Genomic DNA, 21,029 nt, shown 5'->3' with positions numbered 1-21,029 from the left:
TTTTGCACCAGAGAAATTACTTTAAATAAATAGGAGTTCTGAGATTAGTTTGGACATGATTAAGCTTCCTAAAGTGGAAATTAAAGGTAGATGAGGTCTTTCTGAGACAAAGATTAGCTCAGTTGGTCAGAGCAGGGTGCTGATAATGCCAAGGTTGTGGGGTTGATCCCCATATGGGCCATTCATTTCAGAGTTGGACTCAATGATGCTTGTGGGTCCCTTCCAGCTCAGGATATTCTAAGATATTCTGAGCAGGAGCCTCACGAGGAAAAACTACAGTGCTTTGAAGTGCTGTGGAAAGTGCTTGTGGAAGTTCAAAGTGTGAGTCTGACAGGAGCTGAGCAGACACACCAGTGCACCACTGCTGGGCTGGAGCCCAAGAAGGCAGCAAATCCAGGACCAGCTGAATTGGTAGGTTGGCTTAGACTGCAAGTATGTATATTCTTGTAGCCTTTCTATCCTGATTAGAACTCAACATCTGTGGATCTGAGGGAAACCTTTGCCTTTGGTGAAAGAATTGGGGATGAGGCAATATTTTGAAGGGTGTACTAGAAAGGGTTAGAGGAGCGCTGTTTTATGCTTCTAGAAATTCATCTCTAGGACATGTTATTCTGAAGTGCATCTATCACTAGATGCTTTATGTGATATGACAAAATGCCACAGGGACTGATCCATCAACTGCTGTTGTTTCAACACAGTGTAACAGGCAGGGAATCTGAAAAGACAGTGTTTCCTGAAACTTTGTTGAAAAGAGCTATGGCTCTGGGAGTGCCAGAGTTAGGTCTGTAACTCACACACGCATGGATTCTGCACATGGCCTGAGCTCTGTCCTGACATTTGTGAGAGAAAGTTTCACAGCTTCAATGAAACAAGTTTTTCACAACTCAGTTACACTGATGACTCTTCTCAAACATATGGGAACAAGGCTGCATTGCACGATCCCAGTGTCTCTAGTGAAGCTATACATAGAGACTCCCCAAAGAGTATTAGCACTGACTAAGCAAATCACCATGGAAAGTGAGGACAAATTTGAAACCGGGCCCACATTTGCAAGATGATAATTGGATTATTTTTCTATCCTGAAAATATATCTTCCAGTGCTTCCATTTTCTTCCCCTTCTCCCTTCCTCTTTTTGGGAGGATTTTAAAATCTAATTTGATTTTTATCCACTCTGAAAAACAAATAATTTCCCTCTAACCAAGCTCATATCTTTTGGTAATGCTCAAATCTCCATTCATTCTCTCATCACTCAAGAATTGAAAGTGATGAAATGGCAATATTTAATGGGATAGCTTAAAAAGATTATTAAATACAAGCTAGCGAATTGAAAGAGAAAGCAAGAAAAAACCCATTCAGAATCCAATCTTGAAAAATTTGCTTTTAATGAGTTTTCACTTTAAAAAGGAAAACAAGTATTGGGTTCACATTCCTTCATAAAGAAAGACATCCTTGTCAAGCAGCTATGAGAATTCACAAATTGGATGACAGACTGTGCCTGCTGCTTTAGTACGAAGGCAATAGATCCAGCATGAGCTTGAAAGCAAGATGGGTTTTAAAGTGTTCTGCTGTCATACAGAATCCATACCAAAATAATGAGAAACATTCCACACAGACATCATCCTAAATTCCCATTTGGGTATTATTTTCTCATTGATGTTGTAATTAATGCTAAAATAATTTGTCTGTGAGCCTTCAAGATGCTTAGAGCTTTCCAGAGGCTGCTGGGAGCTGAGGGAATTTGGCACCTCGCAGAACCAGACCTTGTCTCCTCTTTTGCCATCCACACACAAAAAACCACTTTGCAGCACTGGAGCTTGAACAAATAAGGTGTGGGAGAAAAACAGAGCAAGTATCTAGCTAGCAGGACTTTTTTAACAGGAAAAAAAATCAAATCCAGTCTTGGTGCTGCTCCTAGTTTTCCCCTGTTTGTGTCTAAGCCCTTTGGGAGCCACAGAGCAAACAGAGCCTGTGGTACTAATCTGCTGCTTTACAGCACTGGTATATGGTCACTGTGGAGCTACACGAGACACTGTCAGCTTCAGTTTTGCTCCAATTCATGATTCCTTTGTTAGTAGTAATAGGATGAACAGTTTGAAGTGAGACATCTTGAAAAAATCCCACTGTACTTGTTATGAACTGTGGCCTCAAGTCTGCATTTTTGTTAGCTTTCACAGTGATTAGTCACTGTACAACAGCAAAGAGCAGAGCAGTCTATAGCAGTGCTCCTCTGGCATGCAAAAGATCTTGCCAGACACCTAATCCTCACTTTTTTTTCTCCTTGGTTCCTTCATTCTTATACTCATTAAAATTAAAGGAAAAGGTCCCTATAGAGGTGGTAGGTTTGGTTGCACTCAGAGATCCACGGTCTAGGGATACTGCCATGACAGGGTGTTCAACCTCGGGATGGGAAAGAAGGGCAGTTCTACGTTAACTCCTCTCTAGCTGAATAAAAACTTTACCAATGGACTTCAAAGCATCTCTCACCTTCCCCATACTCCCTTGAAAGAATTGCTATAGAGAGGCAGGAGTGAGAGCATGAAATGGATGGAGATGAATTTGATGCCATCCTGGAAAAGGTGTGTGATGTGGCAGCACTCTCCAGGCAGCTCTGTTCCCAGGGAGCTGCTCTTCCCAGCTGCTTTTACATGGCCAGGGTAGTGCTGCAGGCTGCTGAGGAATGCTGCAGTTGGAAAACCAGGAGGTGATCCTTAAAGTGGACTAACCTGGGCTGCAGGGTTGCAGTTACATGTAAAATTTAAGAGAGTGGTTTTAATTCAGAATTTCTCTGAAGACAATAATCCATGAGTGTGAGGCAGGGACTGTTATCTGTTTGTGTGTAAATGTGGTTATTGACTGGTTTACATTTCAGTGGAAGCTTTGGTCACTAAGTGCTGCAGTCTCATACCTGGACGAGAAGTGTCCCTGAGATTTTGTCTGGCCAGCAGTGTGGCAGTGCTATATCATACTGCTACAAATGCCCGAATAAAGCAGAAGTGGGTTTTAGGACAAAGAATAATTATGGCTGTGGAAGTGAGAGATTCTGGCTTGCAGGAGAGACAATTCTTGGATGACAAACTGATGGGGTTTGTAGTTTGATTTAAATCTGATTGTGTCCTCCTTTCTTTACTAGGCCATGAGCTAACTAAAAATAAGGATATCATTAGAAGACCTGGAGCATGCTAAGGTGGTTAAACTGACCTTTTAGACATGAAACGAGCAAAAGAAAAGTCCTGATGGCTGTGAAAGATCCCTAAAATTTGAAAAAGGAAGGTGTGTCGAATAGGCAAAGAAGTACAGAGCATGGATTTAAGTAAGAAATATGAAAAGCAAACCAGCAAACAGCTGACTTAGGGGATTGGAGTTCTCTGTAAAGAAGTTGAAGTTAAAAGAGAATAAAATTAAGCTAAGAAACAAAGGAGATTATAGAAGACATTGAACAAAGCATTTTTAAACAATAGAAGTTCCAAAAATAAAGCATAGAAAAAGGAGATCAAAGAGACACCATTTAGTCAGATACAAACAAAAATATGAATTGGGGAAAAAAAAAAAAAAACAACCAAAAAAAACCAAACCAAAAAACCAAACTAAAGAATTAAGAGCACAACTTGCTTTCACACAAGCAAAAAGGAATTTGTGCAAATGAAAAGTAATATCACCTGTCATTAAAGGGCTCTTACAAAGAGACAGATGAGGAAGGCCACAGGGCTGGAGGATGTTAATGACCATTGATGTTACAGTGACTGTTGTTAAATGCATGAGTTAGGGAAAATTCCTACAGCTACCTGGACAAGAGTGGAAGGATCTAGGAAAATTAGTATGGGAAAATTGGAAGTCAGTCTAAGGAAACTATGAAAAGAGGGAAAGTAGAAGAACCTTTTCTGTGCAGTTGAAAATGGGCAGATTTTGAAGAAATTCACCAAAAGCAAAAGACTAAAGCATCTTCGCAGACAATTACATAAGTAAAAAAATTTTAAAGCAGATTATTAAACAACATGCCAGCAAAAGTAGGTTTGTGAATCCCAAAAGGAGGAAGGAAGGTTGTGAAAACTGTTGGTTATTTTGAATGCAGCAGGTAAAAAAAAGGAGCTGTGTAAGAATCTGAAGGACAAGTCTCGATCAGAAATGAACCTGTATTTATGCTCTGCTGGGATTGTGGTTTGTTTTGTGCCTCAGTAGAAGAAGGAGAAAATAAATTTTAGTTTTAATGTAATATACAATACTACATACAGCTGAAAACTCACAGTAGTTATGGCAAGAAAATTTTATTTTAAAATGTAAACAGTATTGTTGGCATTAACACATCAGTTGGCAGTATAAGGGACGTGGCTGCTAGTGCATTGGTTCAGCTAACTTAAATTAAAAGGTTTAATTTAAAAATCTTTTTGCAAAACATATTACATTAGCATATCTAAAAGCCGTGACGGGATTGAAGGATTGTCTAGTTGAAAGACAAGACTGAAAAAGCCAGGCTATTGGACAGGGCATATTTTCAAAGGTCATAATACAAATAGAGGAGAACAGGTTTTTAAATGTCCATTTGAAAGAAGAAATAAATATGGTGCAGAAAGACATTCAATTGTTTTGGGGGAAAGGGAGATGAGGGTCTGAATCCGTTCTGCAAAACAAGGAAAGGTTTTTGCCCATACAGTGGGCAAAAGCTGGAAACACCAGAGGAACTTCCACTAAAATAAGTTTGGTGCATCGCTTTTCACATGCTTCTGAATGATTCAATTCCCACTCTGTGATTGGGAGGGTGCATATCTGCACACCTGGGGGAATAAAGAACTGGTGTATGAGTACCAGCCTGCAGAAAATCCAGGGTGAAAGGGGTCAGTTATTCATCCTGACACTGAAGAGACTTCTCTGAGAAGTATAAGCTGTACTTAGCATGAGAAAGATATGGATCTAAGGGACCAGGCATTGAAAATGTAAATATGGAAAAAAGGTCTGGGCTGTGTGTTAAGAAAAAAATAGAGCTATAAAATCATTTGTGAAATAGATTAAAGGAATGGTATGGATGACAAACAACAGAGAGCTGGCTGACGGAGCTCTACTGAAAGAACAATTCACTGTTTTGATGTACCCCCTCGCCCTGTTAGTGCATATCTGACCTGTGATTTGTTGTTTAATGTGCAGTGCTGTGTGACCAACTAGAAGCAATAAACCACAAAGGTAAATTAAAAGGTAAATTAACAGTCTTAACTATTGGAACATAATGTGTGAAATGATATTTCATTTCTCTTTCATACCAAATTGCTTCCTTAGTCCAATCTACTTCTCCCATAGCACCTCCAGTTCCCTTCTTGCCTCTGCAACTCCTCAGAGACACATACGTCCACAAGATGGTACCAGTAGCCCCTACAATGGCTGGTCAGTGAAGGCTCTTGAAATTGCTGCTGCTCAGGTGTCACCAGCGATGCTCACTCAAAAAAATCTCATTAGTGTTGTTTCCTATGAAAGGCATTCAGGCCAAAGCACCTGTTTGGTTGTTTTCTTAAATGAAACAAAATTCCAGCAGGAATCAGAGCAGAGCATTGCTGTGGCTGATGTTCTGCACACTCACACCTGTTTTGTACCAGATAGCTTCATTATTGCCTTTGGAGCCACTTCCAATTTAAACTAATAAACCAACTTACAAAAGAGAAGAATGAGGCCATGAATTACAGTAGCTTTATGAATCTGTGTTTTGACACATTTAAAAAAGAGAAATTTGACCTAATGTATTATAAATACCTCATTTGCTTTGAGCAATTATTGTAATCTATCACATTGATGCAGCCAACACAAACATGCGCTGCATTTCTCACGCTAAAAATTGTTCAAACAGGCTTGAATAGATTGTTAATGCTCTATAAGCTGCTAGTGGAATAGCTCGATGATTAGCTCTTCTCTTCACATGATTCAAAGGCATTAGTGACACTGCTGACTAATGACTTGCAAAATTTTTGTTAAAGACACAGGTGCATTTTTAAATGGCAGCCCAGTTCTTAAGTCAATGGCATTTCAGGCTTTGAAAGTGAAAAGCTTTGTTACATTGGTTTATGTAAAATTAGTACTCGATCTTAAGGTTTTTTTAAAATGACACTCCACGTATAATCATGTTAACTGTGTTGTGATGTTAAAGTTACTCTTGAAAAATATCTTCTCATAATACGATTACTGGAATACTGTTAATCCTGACTGTATGAACAGGGCTGCGGTGTTAATTAAAGACGGTGAACTGCTTTCTCATCAGCACCGTGTAAATGGAGTGATAAGTAAGGCCCCTGATAGCTTGGAAACCATTTGTCATTACTGATCAGAGCACAGTGCTTAGGCAGTAGAAAGGGTAAGCAGTCCCTACGAGGAGAGGTGCCCACCTTTAGTATACTTGGTACTTGTTTCACTAATTTTAATAGAATTAAGTGGAGAGGACCACATCAGTATGGTCATAATGAAACCCCTCCGTGGGAGATCTGAAGTAATGAGGAGAGCACACAATTTGTGACTCGAGGCCATTTAAAGGAGTCCGCGTGTTTAATTGGCTTAATAAAATTAAGATCATGAATGAGGCTGTCATTGTAACAGGGCCCACCGAGGGAGGCTCAGGACCCGAGGGCCGGACGCAGTCAGGTCCAGCAGGGCCCAGGCCGCCTATCCAAGCGAGAGCTCCGGGGTGACCAGCCCGGCCTGGGAGCGCGCATCCGACCGCGGCCGTGCCATCCGCGGGGCTTCCATTCGGTGGCCGCGGGCTGCCGCGGGAGGCGTCCCGCAGGTGTCCCTCCGGCGCTCCCCCGGCAGGCGGGATGCCGGCGGCGGCCGCGCTCTCCGGGGCCGAGCCGAGCGGGGCCCGCCCAGCGGGGCGCGTCACGGCGGCGGCGCGGCGGGGCGGGGGCGGCGCCGGCCGCAGTCGGCACGGGGCGGGCAGCGAGCGGCGCGCCGGCTGCGCGCACCCCGCACACGGTGCGCTGCCACCGAGGGAGGGAGGGAGCGAGCGAGCACCATGTGCCGGCCAGCGCTCGCCCGGCTGCTGCTCCTCCAGCTGCTGCTGCTCAAGCTGCACCTCGGCAAAGGTGGGTCCGGCGCGGCGCGGCCGCTCTCCCTCAGCGCTGGGGTTCCCCGGCCTCAGCGCTGCCGCGGAGGGGGCGAGCGTCCTGCCCGCACGGGCACCCCGGGATGCGCGGCCGCGGGTGCCGCTCGCCCCGGTGCCCCGCGCGGGGTTTGGGACCTGCGGGGGCCGGGCACGCTCTTCAGCGGGCGAATGCAGCCCGAGAGCTGGTGACAGGAGCTGCCACCTTTAATCCTTTTCAGAGGGGATTTGTGCCTCATCGGAGCAGCGCGGCACCGAGTCTGCAAAGCAGATTTGCTCCGTTCTCCCCCCGCCCTCAACTTTAGTTGGGTCAGGTCCCTTTTCCCGGGACGGCGCCGGTGCCTGTTCCGCCCCGCGTCCCCAGGTGTCGGTGCGTTTTGCCCCGGTAACGGATGCGCAGGAGATCCCAGCATCGCTGCGCTTTATAATTTTTCTTTGTCTGTTGTATTTCGGGTTTAACCATCTTCTATTCCCAGGCTCCTTTTCCCTCCGCCTTTAAAACAATGCGGGGAAGCACGGGAATGGCCCCTTTTATCCCCGCACAAAGCAGCTTCGGGATCGCCGCCGTGCTCCCGGGGAGGCGCGTCTCCCCCAGCCGCTGTGCCCCGGCGAGCCCAGCCCCAGCCCCGCACGGAGCCGCTGTACCCCGGCGAGCCCACTCGCATCCCCCATCGCCAGCCGGCGGCGGCTCCCGGCGCCTTGCCCGGGTTGTCCGCGGCCGGGCCGGGCGGCGAGGCGGCCCCGGGATGCCCCCGCCGCCCGGCCGTGGGTGCGCGCCCCGCTGACCCAGGCGCGGCCCCGTGTCTCGCAGGCGCCGTCAAGGAGTGCGAGGAGAACCAGTTCCAGTGCCGGAACGAGCGGTGCATCCCCGCCATCTGGAAATGCGACGAGGACGACGACTGCTCGGATAACAGTGACGAGGCGGATTGCCGTGAGTATCCGTGCCCTCCGCGGCGGGGCGGGGGGCCGGGAAGGGCGCGCTTCCCGGCTGCGCTGCGCCTCTTTTTTTTATGAATGAATGAATGAAGTCGCGCCGTCCCGGGCCGCGGCGCCGATTGGCTGCCGGCAGCAGCAGATCCGTGACGCGGCGCCGCGGGGCAGCGGCTCCTCGCTGCCGGCTCGCCCGGCCCGGCCCGGCACGGCACGGCACGGCACGGCCCGGCCGGGACACCCGGAGCGCCGCGCTGAGCGCCGCTCCCCGCGGCAGCCGGCACCTGGCAGCTCCCTGCCCTCCCTCTGCCAGTCCCATCGCCGCCAGCAACGCCTCTGCTCAGAGCGCCTAAAAGGAACAGCGCAGTTTGTGTCCCCGGGGCAGTTTGTGTCTCCCGGTTAAACCGCGAGAAAGCCCGTGCTTAGGGCCAGTGGCAGGTGCTCTTGTGAAATGTTGCTTACTCATAATCATCCTACAAGATGTGGGGTGGGTGTGAGCCTTGTGTTTAAATATGTGTGCAGTCATGGTGAGAAGGCAGATTAACGAGTAGCACTGCTTGGCTTGCCAGTGTCAGTCATGTAACACTAATTCCTTCATAATGTAAGGGAAGAGAGAGCAAGATCTATACTTCCAATCCTGAGAAAATGGCACTCATTCCTTTTCCTGTGGTGAGACCCTGGTGTGTATCAGTGGAAGCCCATAAACTCTGGGTACTTTGAAGGGTTGTGCTGTTATAACTTGGCTGTTATTTTGCCTACAGCTTCTGATAGCCTGAGAGAATTTGTCTCAGCCATGGAGTGTAAGAAGCATCTGTAAAAAAATTACAGAGCCTAAATCTTGAAGGGAAATATCTTTAATTTGGAGATTAAAGTTGCAAATATTGTAGCAAGAACCACATCTCTTGAATTATTTCTGTAGAATAATAGATGCTGAATGCACATTCAGTGAATGAACTCTTCAGAGCTTATAGACCCTGTGAATATATCACTGTGAAAAAAAAAGTCACTGGTTATGTGATTTTCCATATGTGATTTTCCTGGTAACATCTTCACCTGTCTGTGACAGGTGATATTCAGAGTGAAGTCTAAGTAGATTAGTTTAAGAAGAGCAGGGGTTCTCAAACTCTTAAATTATATAAGACATTCCGTGTGAACACCCCGTAACGTGTCTTTCTGGTTGCTGTTTTTGTTCAGAGGACTTGATTGGCTTTAAGTATGATTTTTTTTTTTAATGATCTGGGGAGTTAGCAGCATTAATTGAGATATAGAAATGGCTTTTACAGGAATTATAATGGCCCTATTTAGAGGCAGTGTAGGTGTGGAATATTTCAAATTGCAAAAGACTTGGAGAAGCCGGGAGTGACTGAGAACTACTGTGGACTCCCAACCATAACTGGGAATGTTTTCTCAGAACTGCCTATGTTTCCCAAGAGAGACACTAATCTGTGGAAGCACTGGGAATCTCTGAGCAGGTATATAATGGTATTCTTAAAGCCTTCTATTTAAAACCTCTATGCGCTGTGGTACAAAGGCTTGGTGAGCTGCAGGTGACCTGTGGGCAGTGCTTTTGGAGCTGCTTTTCAGAGGTTGGGATCATGGCTGGGGGGAGCATCTTGGACAGATCCTGGACCCTGCCTTCAACATGGGAGAGTAGGTTTGTGTCCTGAGCTCTTGCCCTGCATGAGTCAGTGGTTCAGTATCTGGGCTGCTTTTTATTTTCTCCTTTTCTGTATGATCAACCCTCTGAGCATTGTGTCAGAAGGGAGAGAGTGTAGAACGGCATGCTGTTGAACATCAGCTCAGTGTGGATTATGCTGTGTTAGAATGATTATTGCATCTGATTTAGGTTTATTTCAGAGGGGTTTTATAGTTGTTGAGTTTGGGGGTGGTAAAAATATGTTCTTCACTTTAATCTGAATTTGGCATTCATTATTGATTGGGGATCAGACTACAGAAATTGCTCATGGACTGGTAATTTATTTCATATATAGAGAGACTTTGCAGTTGCTTCTTCAAGCGGGCTGAAAGACAAAAATTGCATTTGTCATGCACGTTTTTCTCACTTAAATTTTTCTGAACACTGTTTTATTTTGAAAGTGCGTGCTGCTTTTCAGCATATGGAATGTTTGAAGTTCTACTCACTGGGTGAAATAATACCTTCCATGTTTTCACTTCTAGATACTGCCTCTGTTATCGCTGCTGTAATAAATAGATATTTATTTAAAAATTATTTTATGAACATATGCAATAGAAGAAACTGTTCTGGAAAACTCAGCATGGCAGAGTGGTGATGGAGAGGGAAATGAATATGCAGGTAGCCTGCTGCCAGTGAGTACTGATAAGGACCCTGATAACCTCTGTAATGTAATTACTTGATGATTCTTTTTCCCAGAGCTGGTGATGTATTTGTAATAGCTCATGGCTGCTTGTGTATATTCTCCCTTTTTGAAGTGACAGGATGGTCTTTATCTGTGTGAAGAATTGGTTTATCAAACCAATTCTTTGTGGTAGATGGTCTAATACACTGGAAAATTTTGTAACCAAGAGTATCTTAAATAGTTGGAAAGAGTTTATTTTTTTTTTTATTTTTTTTTTTTTTTTTGCCAGGCCTCTGTGGGCTTCCTACTAAGAAATCTTGTCTTTGTGCAAGACTGAATGTTTGTTTGTTTGTTTTTGTGTCCCCTTTGTGTTGTGTCCGGTGTCTGTCCCTGTTTCCCCCTATCCTCCCTGCCCCCAAGATGTGCTGGCATAATGTTTTGGATTCTAGGGAGAATGTTTCAGTAATCAAACTGTATTGCATCCTTGGCGTTTGCTTTCCACTGAGTAATCCTTTTCTGTTGTAACTACAAGCTGGTAGTTCAACTTGCCCACCATAGGACTGATGTGTGAGTTAATATAGTAGACACTGGACATGAAGTGAATACTGGTTTTTAAGATGTGTTAAGTTTATCCAGGACAGGGTTTCTGGGCTAGCAGAAGAACGGCAGCCAAGGAGGCTGCCAGGAAAGGAGATGGTGCCCGTTTGTATGTAGGCACATGACTTGTGAAGTGTTAACAGGAGAGAAGGAGGAGACAGTAATTTGTGTGCATTGTAGAAATATATAAAAATAAAGCAGTAAACAGATTGCCTAAATGAAGATGCCTTTTTGCTGCCATGTTTTCAGAAAGTTATACCATTTTGACCAAAGGAAAATAAAAAGGGAGTAGAGATGTTCCTTAAAATCTATCTATGGAAAGAAAACTTAACTCCAGAGAGAATAACAGTGGAAGTTACATTGTTTGGATTGCTGGGGAAATCAAGTTGTAAACTGGAATTAGAAATCTTGGGTACTTGCTATTGCAGAGTTTAAACCTGTCCTAAAAATATTTGTTCTGCTTTATGCAAAAGGATTTGCTTGGGCTGAGTTCAGTCCATATAGGCCTGGAAAGACAAAATCCCAGTCACGGCTTACAGCTTGCAGTGCCATGATCTGCACTAAATGTGGTCCATACGATGAGGACAGGGCTCCAGGGCAGTTCTGAATGTGATTTCTGTAGATGCATTTTAGTCCATCCCTGTGATACGTGTTCCTCTTTGGAAATGCTGGAAAGACTCTTGTAACCTATTTCAGACAATGCTTGCAGATGCAGTCATCGAGATCTTTTTTGTAATGGTACAGCAGCAACTTTATAAAACATCAAAGCTACTTTTACAGTGGGAAAAATGTCCATTTTCTGAGGCACAGTGTTTTAGCTAAAGCATTCTATGCTGAGGTACTCAAAATGTGGGATACTGGCTTTTTTTCTATATCTCCCTCAGGAAAGATTGCAAAGTCAGGTCAGACTAGGGATCTGTGTGCTGTGTGTCCATGGTGCTGCAGCTGTGTGACACATCACTCAGAATGGAAAATCCTAGAGTGCTGTTCCGTAGGGGGAGTGGCTCTTGGAGGCTTTTTCCCCAGCTTTACAAGTTTATTCCTGCTTGCCCTCGTAGCCAGCAGAGAACAAGGAAGACCTTGCAAATGGCAGCCAGGCACGAAATATTTGATGCAAAATAGGAGCTCTGACATTGATAGTTGTGTTTGATTTTATTTTTATGATGTAAGTATGGTTCACATTATCTTAACCCAGACCTGAGTGTGGGTGAAAGAGACTGGCAGACCTCTGCATAAATGTTTCACTGTTGAATAAACACTAAATGTGGCAGAGTATAGTTGCAAAAAGCAAATCAGTAGCTTAACCAGTTTCCTAAAATTAAACACAAGCTGCAGGATCATTTCAGCTTTGGAATACCTGCCTGCAGGGGGACACAGCCAAATGCAGAATTACTATTTTAAAGCTCCATTTTCCACCTTTGCACTGGTATCCTTTCTGTGGTGTTGCTTGCTGGTGAGGACTGCTCACAGGGGTATTTTTTAGACAGGACTGAGGCAGGTTGAGGCTGGCTCAGGTATGAGATGCAGTCAGAAGGGAGTTACTGTCTCAAAAACTATTTCCATGTGTCAAGAATGCAGGGTAAGCATGTGGCATCAGCAAACCTCCCCTCCCTCAGCCCTTGCCTGCCTTGTGGCTGTGTAGCTGAGACACATTCCCTTTGCAGTTGGGAGGAAGAAGGACTCCTGTTCTTCCACTGGCTTTGTACAGAGAGTCTGCAGAGTTTGACTCCTGCTGCCTGTGTGGAAGCCCAGGAGGCAGCCTCACGGCCTCTATGCTTTTCAGTTTGGGTTTCACTAGAGCTGGAGTTTGGGAGTAAAAACATATCAAAAAGCCTATTTGAAGACTATGTTCTGGATCCTGTGCTGGGTTAAGTATGGTCTGGGTGGCTTTGAAGTGCAGGAGTATAATGGTGCGCCAGGCTTGCAGGTTTTGGAGCGTAACCAAGTGACACAGTAGGCACTCACAGTGCCACATATATTCTGTAACTTCTTGTCCTCTGTTTGCATTGCTCCAGTTTTTCTTTCTGTTTCGGATTGAGTCAGTCTCCTGCATGCTGAGTGATTGCTGCCTGCCACTCTGGGGATGCCTGTGCACGTCACCACGTGGAGTTCTAGGGTTCCTTGACATCTGCACGTGCTCTTGATTGTGTCAGTGATAGTTTAACTGTGTTGTGTGGTCAGCTTGCATGCTTATCCCAAAACTCGAAGCGCTAGGAAGACTGGTTTGAGAGGCAGGACTTGTTTGCTTTTCTGTGTGGCTGATGCTTGTTTGTCCTGGTCTGTACTGGGTTCATGTCCAGCTTAGCCTCAAAACCAGTTTACTGATTTCTTGTGTTCATCAGTGAATGTTTTTATTCATTTATCTTAACTTTTCATTATATTCTTGTTGACTGCTCTGAAAAAACTAACTTGCATGTTTTTGATGTCTGGATTATCTTCCCTGTTAGTGCAACCTGCTGCAACATTTATGTAGAAACTCAAATTTTAAGCACATGCCCTTCTCCATCTCCCTATTTCCTGGCACTTTTTTGAAGAGTTTTATTTATGCAATTTTATTTATTAAGCAGTCTTGATGCAGACTGCTTTTCAGAAGGTGGTGATTTCCTATCACTCCTGCTGATGATCTGGGGAAGAAAGAGAGAACTGAGATGGGACCACTGAAAAGGTGGAAGGAGAACTGGAGTGTGTGGGAGAGCCACTGGGGACATTATGGTTGCAGAGGGAAGTGAGCTTGGTTCTGCGCAGTGCTGCTGTTCTATAGCAAGAAGGCAGAAGAGTTGCTCTAGATACAGTTACAGGAACGAGCTGTGAGCTGAAAAGCTTTCCTCAGGTCAAGGAGAATGGAAAGTGTGAATACAATTATTAAGTTCCAGAAGGAATTTATGAAAGTTAAAACCAACAAGACTCGGTTTGTTTATCAGAGAGCTCAGAGCTGTCATTTCAGAGGATACAAGCATATTCTGCATTTTGAGACAGGGCAGGTAAACTTCATCCAGAGCATTTTAATGTATGAAGATAAAGAAGCTGTGGCTGCTCCATCCCTGGCAGTGTTCAAGGCCAGGTTGGACGGGGCTCTGAGCAACCTGGTCTAATGAAAGGTGTCCTTGCCCATGACAGGGGGTTTGAAACTAAGGGAATTTAGAGTCCCTTCCAACCCAAACCATTCTGTGATTCTATGAAAAGTCGATGCAGACCAGTTCTCTTGTGTCTGCAGTGTTCGAGACCCAGGCTTAGCACAGGTTAGAGATATGATTTCTGACTGATTGATGTTAAGAGTGGAAGATACTTAGGATAATTTAATATTAATCAGAAAATGTTCAGAAATTTATTCAAATTGCAATTATGAGCCCAGAGAAACCAAGTGTAATGTGTTGGTGAACACATTTATCTGATACACCTGCATTAAAAGATTGCCACTGCTAAAAATAGTGAGTTTTCTTGACTCCATTGTCCACCTGAAGGACCATTAAATACTCTGTTACACCTGAAAATGTCTCAACCATTATTGATTCCCTCAGCTGTTTCTAATACAGCAGACACCCAGCTTTTGTTTCTGCTGGCCTTTTCCATGCCATCAGCTTTTTGAATTCACTGACAAATCTACCATGTCTTTGGTGTGCCCCAGAGACTGATGTTGTGTTAGGGATGCATTTCTTGTAGAAATGATTTGGTGTGACGTTCTCCTGGTCCTTTTACTGGTGACCTTTTCCTCTCTGCAGCTTTCCCATTCTTTTGCAACTTTTCCCTGGTAATTTCAAAGATGTTCCCAAAGCATGCTGTTGCTCGGTTCTGCTTTTCTGTGTCACTACACTTTTCTGTGTCTGCCTTATAAGATGCTCTAAGATGTCAATTGTTCTTTCTTTTTTCCCTTTGCCCAGGAAAACAAATCAGTAAGTTGAGTTTGGGTGATGAAGATTTGGGTTGCTGCTTGTTGTCTTGTGCATGTCCTTGGCAGAAAAGGAGTCTGCCTGCTCTGTGTGTTCTGTTCCCAGTGCAGACAGCTGCTTCCAGCCAAAGGGAAATCCTCACTATTTTATGGTGCATGTGCAAGAAGTGTTGGAAAAGCTGAGTGTAGTTTTTCTAACTCTCTATTTTCCATTAAAACTATTAATATTTAGATACTCACAAGGGAGTGGAAAAGGGTAAAAGGCCCTGTGATAAAATTAATGCAGATTTTCTGCTCTGTGAAGAATTCTGTCTGAAATGCAAGTGATAAAACCCTGATTAGACTTTAGAAGTTACAATAGTACTGTAAGCCAGTTGAAAAGTAAAAGTAAACCCTTGCACACTGAAATATTTTCAAAAGCCCGATTTTAACCTTCAAGAAGCCAGAAGATTTTTAAAGCAGGGCTGTGAGCTCTGTCACTGATGGTCTCTCAGGGGGAGATATCCTGTTTCTTACCATAGTAATGGTGCCCTAGTTGATTGTGCTTCTGTTCCTGGCAAGGCTCATGACTTTTCTTCACAGAGATGTGGCAGATCTGGCAGCCCTGTGCCTTTCTCCTCAGGAAGAGGTGAATAAATGGTGTTAGAGCTCTTGTGCTCCAGAGTGACTCAGCTGCACGAGAGTCAGCAGCCGAGCCAAGAAGAGAAATGAGGCTTCCTACCTGCCAGGTCAGTGCTCAGCACACACAACTGCTCCTTGCAGGGGTACCTGCTGGACAGGTGGAAGGCTTTCAGTTTTTGCTCCAGGTTTCCTGGTTATTTTCAGCCTAAGCGAAGGCCTGGCAGTCAGTCTAACCTCACACTTCATGTCAAGAGCAAGTGTTAGAAAGTAGGAGAGAACAGGATTTATAGCTGGCTTGGAGCAAGGCTTACAAGCCTTTGGGCTGCAGCCACGTAAAGTGAGTTTTATTGCCAATTTTTTTTTCTTAGATGTTCTGTTTCTGATACTTTAATATTATTAAATGCATTATTAGTATTTATTAAATGCTTGAGAGCATGTGTGGCACTGTACCAGGACCAGAGCAGTGAGGGCTCAGTTTCCATGGCAGCAGGAGCACAGTCCTGTATTTGCAGAACCAGAAGGGCTCTTTTTGGCAACTGCTCTCTGTGCTGTTGTGATTACTTTTTATTTTTAAAGATAGATATAGTATTTAAAGCCTAATTCATTAGTGCTGCAGAATCTTGTCCATCCTGAGTGAGAATTTTGCCTGCTGTAAGTTTCTTTATCTTTTTCTTGAGTTCTAGCTTTGTTTCTGTAGCTTCTGTGGGTGTAGTTCTTTTACTTGCAAAATAGTGGAAGGGATAAAAGTGTGTGTTTAAAATTCATTGTAATAGGTGGAAATTTTCTCTTGATTTTGGTTAAATTTGAAATGTTACATTGTTGTGGACTTCTTTTCCTTTACAGGTAGATATAGCATAGATTTATCAATTAAAATAATTGTTGAAGAAACTGGTTTGTACAACTGACAGTAAACTCTTAACTGTACTATGTCCCTCGTTTAGATAACTGCTCCAGTTCCAGGTTTTAACTTTGTATTTTATTTTAACTGGCCTTGTTTCATACTTTTTCTCATGCTGCCTTCCTTGATGTGTAATGTGTAGTGTGATGTACACTGAGGTGATACTTAGCTTCATTTCAGGGGGTGAATTAAAATTCTTGTTTGATCCCAAGTCTTTGTCCTGCTGTGCATTGCCCGGTTGAGATCTTCTGCCTGTCTTTGCTTTCCATGTATAAAGCTAATGTGATTAATTTCTTTGGTGGCTTTTCAGGCTTCTTCTGTTTTTGTTGATCTAGGTGAGTAAGACTGTGGGCATCTTTCCAAATGTGTTGCATGAGTCTCCTACGATAGATACCAGCTGCTTGGCTTGCTGTTGGGTAGTGATTGTATATCGGTAAACCTTGCTGGATTTACTGGATGTGTTCCATTCAGTTATGATGCTACTCTGTTTGATCCAGGGAGCAGTTAAGACCATAAAAATCAGCTACAGCAGGAGTAGTGAATATTCTTGCACTGAGAATAAGAATTTCAGATGTAAACGTACAACTGTTCCTGTAGACTTTTCATCCTGAATCACTCTTGCATCTATAGAGCTACTCATAAACAGAGAAATGGCCCAGTTTCTTTGATGGCAAATGTCAGTGCTTACTGATATAGGCCAAGAAATACACCTCCTGCCTCTGTAACTCAGTGCTTCTATTCTCGTTTGTGTGGTTGTGTTACGCTCCTTACACATTTGTCATCCCTTGGCTGCTTAGCAGTTCAGCTTTCTATGAATCTTTCCCGTACAAGTGGGCTAAATATTATCTCAGGGACATGAAAATCCATGGTTGGGGAAGTTACCCTGTGCCCAAGGCTATAGAGTGATTCAGCAAATCATTGTGGATGTTAGTGACTCGTGAAGAAAGACCCCAGTTTGTTTTTTTCAGGTCCATTATCATGTCATTTTACGCAGATTGTGTTCCTTGGGTTAATCAACTGCTCAAGGATTTAGCCTTTGTCATATACAGTTTGTAAAATATTCAGAAAAACCCCAGTGTTGAGACAATTCACTATTTCAAAATTTTAGTGGTGGATCAAATGCAAGAGATGCTTCAAATGTCTCACTTCTTGTATTTAGTATCAGAGGCACAGAAAATACAGGTGTTTGAGGAGGAACATAATATTTTTGGGTTCCAAAATGAACTTTTTTTTTGTATCCTGAAGCATAGCCTGTGTGCAGACAGATATCACTGCAGCCATTTCTTCAGCTGGCCAAAAGTGCCTGTTGTGAGACTGCACAAGCCAGACTTTTTGTTTGCTAAAGAGACTCTTTGCATTCTGTGCGTGTGTCTCTCGGAGCCTCCTTCACCTCCTGCCCTCACCTCGCTGTTACGTGAGCGTGAACTGCTGAAGTGACTTATCACCCTGAGCACCCGTTCCCCCATAAATTATTAGTAACGTATCATTTTCTGGAAGGAGCCAAGATAGCCAAGATAACTCCCGAGAGGGAGTTTAATTTGCTCTTGTTTATTTTACTGCTGCCACTCTTTTCCTTCTTCCTTTCTCCTGTAAAACAACAAAGATACAGTTTAGATTGCACAACTCTGAAGTTTGCACAAGGTGGGCGCGGTGCATGATTTAGGAGGGGTAACCTATATGAGCACTGCTCTTTGGCAGGTGATAAATAAGGAGTTTCAAAGGGAACCTCTGGACCAGTCTCTGCCTGGATGACTTTGGTGTGTTGAAATTGCTTCACTTCAAGTTCTTTGCTGGATGATTTCTGTTCCCCCTTTTAACACAGAAATCTGTCCTGTTTTTTGAAAAATAATGTGTTATATGTATTTGCCCAAGGTGCCAGTGCATGTTGATCCCTGAAGTTAAATTAGGATTAAGGAGTTGCATTGACAGGTGCTGAAAAGAATCGTATCTGTCCAGTTCTTGACTGCAGAGTCTCTGATTGTGGCATGGCACTTCAAAGAGAGTGAGTGTAGAGCAGGGGAGAAATCCTGGGGCACCCTTTTCTAGAAGGAAATGATAAACAATGTACTAAATTTTTCTCCATGGTCGTGGACAAGTGTATGCCTGAGCAATACGGAACCTTTCCCAGGCTTGCACACAGCATCTCATTGCCTTGCTCTTCTTCCAGTCTCTCCCCGTGAGTTTGGCCATTAATTCTCATAGCTCTGTCTCACAGAGTGCCCATCCCCAGCAGCAATGCACAAAGCCTTTGTTAACAACTTCCCTTGCTCAGGCATTGCAGGGGACTCTGCAAAGCCTGGCTGAGAGCAGCAGGCATTTCTTCACCTTCGATTATGCATGCAATCATGTGAATATTGCCAGCCTCTATTTCTGCTAATGCTCGTAGAAAGGATTAATAATTCCAATGCACAAATGCTGTACTTCAGCCGGCCAGAGACTGCTAAGTTCACTTTGCCCAGATCTAATTACTTAATTTACAATATTTCTATATTTTGAGACTGAAATGCAGGTTGAGGCTGCCAGGGTGACAAGTGTTGGAGATTCCAGAGCTGATGTGGAGCTCCACACCTGCCTCCTGTTGATTCCAGTTCAGGGCTGTCATGCCCCAGATTGTTGGGCGCTGTGTAGTGCACTGGCAAGCAGCACCCCGGGAGATGTGTGTTCACAGAACAAAAGCCATTGCTGTCACTGAACAGTTTTGATCCAGCTTTCAGGGTCGGGACTGAGATATTCAACACCATGGGAAATGCAGCATTCCTGCAGCAAGAGTCAAGGGATTATGGAGTCCTTGGTTTATGGGGTTCTTGCCTTGGCAGCTTCATCCTTGCCTGCTCAGAGCACTTGGAGGAGTGTTTCAAGGAAACCTGAAACCAAAATATCCTTTTAGAAGACTGTTTTCTTTCCTTTTCCAAGCAGGCTGGATAGCTGTCAGTGAGTTGTCCATTAAGGGCTGAGCAGTGATCTTTGTTGCTTACTGGTTCCTTTTCTGAGCTGCGTTGTGCAGGCTTCGTCATCATATCACGGGGTTAATTTTAGAATGCGAAAAAGATGCTTCTCTGACAGTGAAAACCACCGAGGGGGAGGAAGGCAGCCAAGTACAGGACCTAATTATCCCCCTTCCTACAAAAGTGTTTTCTTCCTCTTGTGGGGGAGTGTGAGTTTGAATGTGGCATTAGAAACATATTCGGCGAGAGGTTTAGGGCGGAATCTTGCTGTGTTGTTTTTGAAAAGGGTTCTCTCCCTGCTACTTGTTTCTACTGGAGTCATGTGGGATTAGGTTTCCTGCGAGGAAAAAACAAACCTGGTGAGATCTAGAACAACAAACTGGAATTCCCTTAATTTAATTTATGGCTGTTTTTTGTGATTGTGGTGCACCTGAGAGCCGTATCACCTTTTCTGGAGGTGGTTGGGGGTGAATTTCCTGTAGATGAAGCGTTTTGGTGCGTCAGCTTGACCTTTTACATAGAAAAAGGGCATGTGTAAATGTCACTTTTCTACAGTAATCAGTTGGGATTATCTGCCATTGTGTTGGGTTTTTTTTTCCTCTCCTTTTCTAATAGCAGAGATTTTTACAGCAGTTTGACATGTAAGAGTGATGGAGGTTTCACTGTCTTACGCTGGATAAATTCTCGTCAGTAGATGGGAAGGAGATGATTCATACCTATTAGGACTCTGTCTGCGAGAGAGTTATATTTCTTATTGGATGTGAAGTGGAAGATGGAGCATCTCATTTCGCTCTGAACTGTTAGAATTCAAAATGTTAAATGATGAGTGTCTCGGGATTTGGAGAAGATATTTGCTGTGTGTTCCGCTCTAATTAATTGCGATGTTAGGTAGGGGTTCCTTATTACTTTAATCTGCGGACAGCACCGTTCTCTGATGTTGAAAGTTGAAGAGACAAAACATCTTGTCTGTGTGAGGGCTCAGCCTGATCTTGCTGCTGCTGAAGTCTCTGAGGAAATGCTGATTGGTTATTTTAGATTGCTGACTAAAACTTGGCCCTGTAGCTTCAGAGCACAGACCTGACCCTCTCCCTGCTGGCGTAGTTGTGTTGAGATTGACATGTCCTAGCTGGAAAAGCTGCTGCTGTGGGCCCAGAAAGGCTGAGAGGAGATGGATTTGTGTGGTCCATGAGGTCCTGCTGAGGGAAGAGCCCTGGCTGACCTCGCTGAGCACGGGACTGTGCCCAAGTAGCTGTGCTGGCCAGGGCTTCTCCACAGGGCCACCCTCACCAGCCAGGCAGAGCTTCACCTCGGGTACATTTTATCTCCTGAGGTGAGCCTGTGAAATAATGGTGAGGGGAAGAGTGTTGGCAGGGGAATATGCTGGATGAAACATGAGTTTTAAGTGATATTTCAAGGGATCGATGTTCCTTCATAGCTACAAAGGGTCACAACTGACAATAAGAAACCTTTCCAAACTCAAAAATCGATGGCTTCAGGCCGGTGGTGTTCACAAAATGTTTTCTGCAGCAGTGTTCACCAGGGTATTACCCAGTCTTTCTTTTAGCCTCCAGAAGTGCATAGAGCATCTTTGTGGAGCTACAATACAAGTTCTGGCCTTGGACCACTGTTTTGTTCCAAGTGAGGATTAACTGCTCTCTAATTCTGTTTTAGGGGTGAAAGTACAGTTTCATTCCATTCCTGATCTCATGCGTCCCCCAGCTACAATGTTGTGTGAGGACTTGCCATTGGCAAGCCATGAAAATG

General features: G+C 44.2%; 1 protein-coding gene across 2 annotated transcripts in view; it reads left to right on the top strand.

Moving 5' to 3' along the window:
- The first annotated feature begins 6,945 nt into the window (after nt 1–6,945).
- The window catches only part of LRP8 (LDL receptor related protein 8), a 171,608-nt gene continuing 157,524 nt past the window's right edge, over nt 6,946–21,029 (top strand). For both annotated transcript variants that reach the window (XM_066192846.1, XM_066192845.1), the window contains exons 1-2: nt 6,946–7,053; nt 7,882–8,001. In XM_066192846.1, coding sequence (XP_066048943.1) covers nt 6,984–7,053; nt 7,882–8,001 — 190 coding nt within the window. In that variant the 5' untranslated portion in view covers nt 6,946–6,983. The remainder of the gene's footprint in view (nt 7,054–7,881; nt 8,002–21,029) is intronic.

This window comes from Chamaea fasciata, unplaced genomic scaffold (assembly GCF_029207755.1).
Source record: "Chamaea fasciata isolate MVZ Bird 193981 ecotype frontalis unplaced genomic scaffold, bChaFas1.0.hap1 SCAF_10, whole genome shotgun sequence".
Classification (NCBI taxonomy): Eukaryota; Metazoa; Chordata; class Aves; order Passeriformes; family Sylviidae; genus Chamaea; species Chamaea fasciata.
Note: the sequence above shows the minus strand (reverse complement) of the source record. Positions and strands in the feature narration are given on the sequence as shown.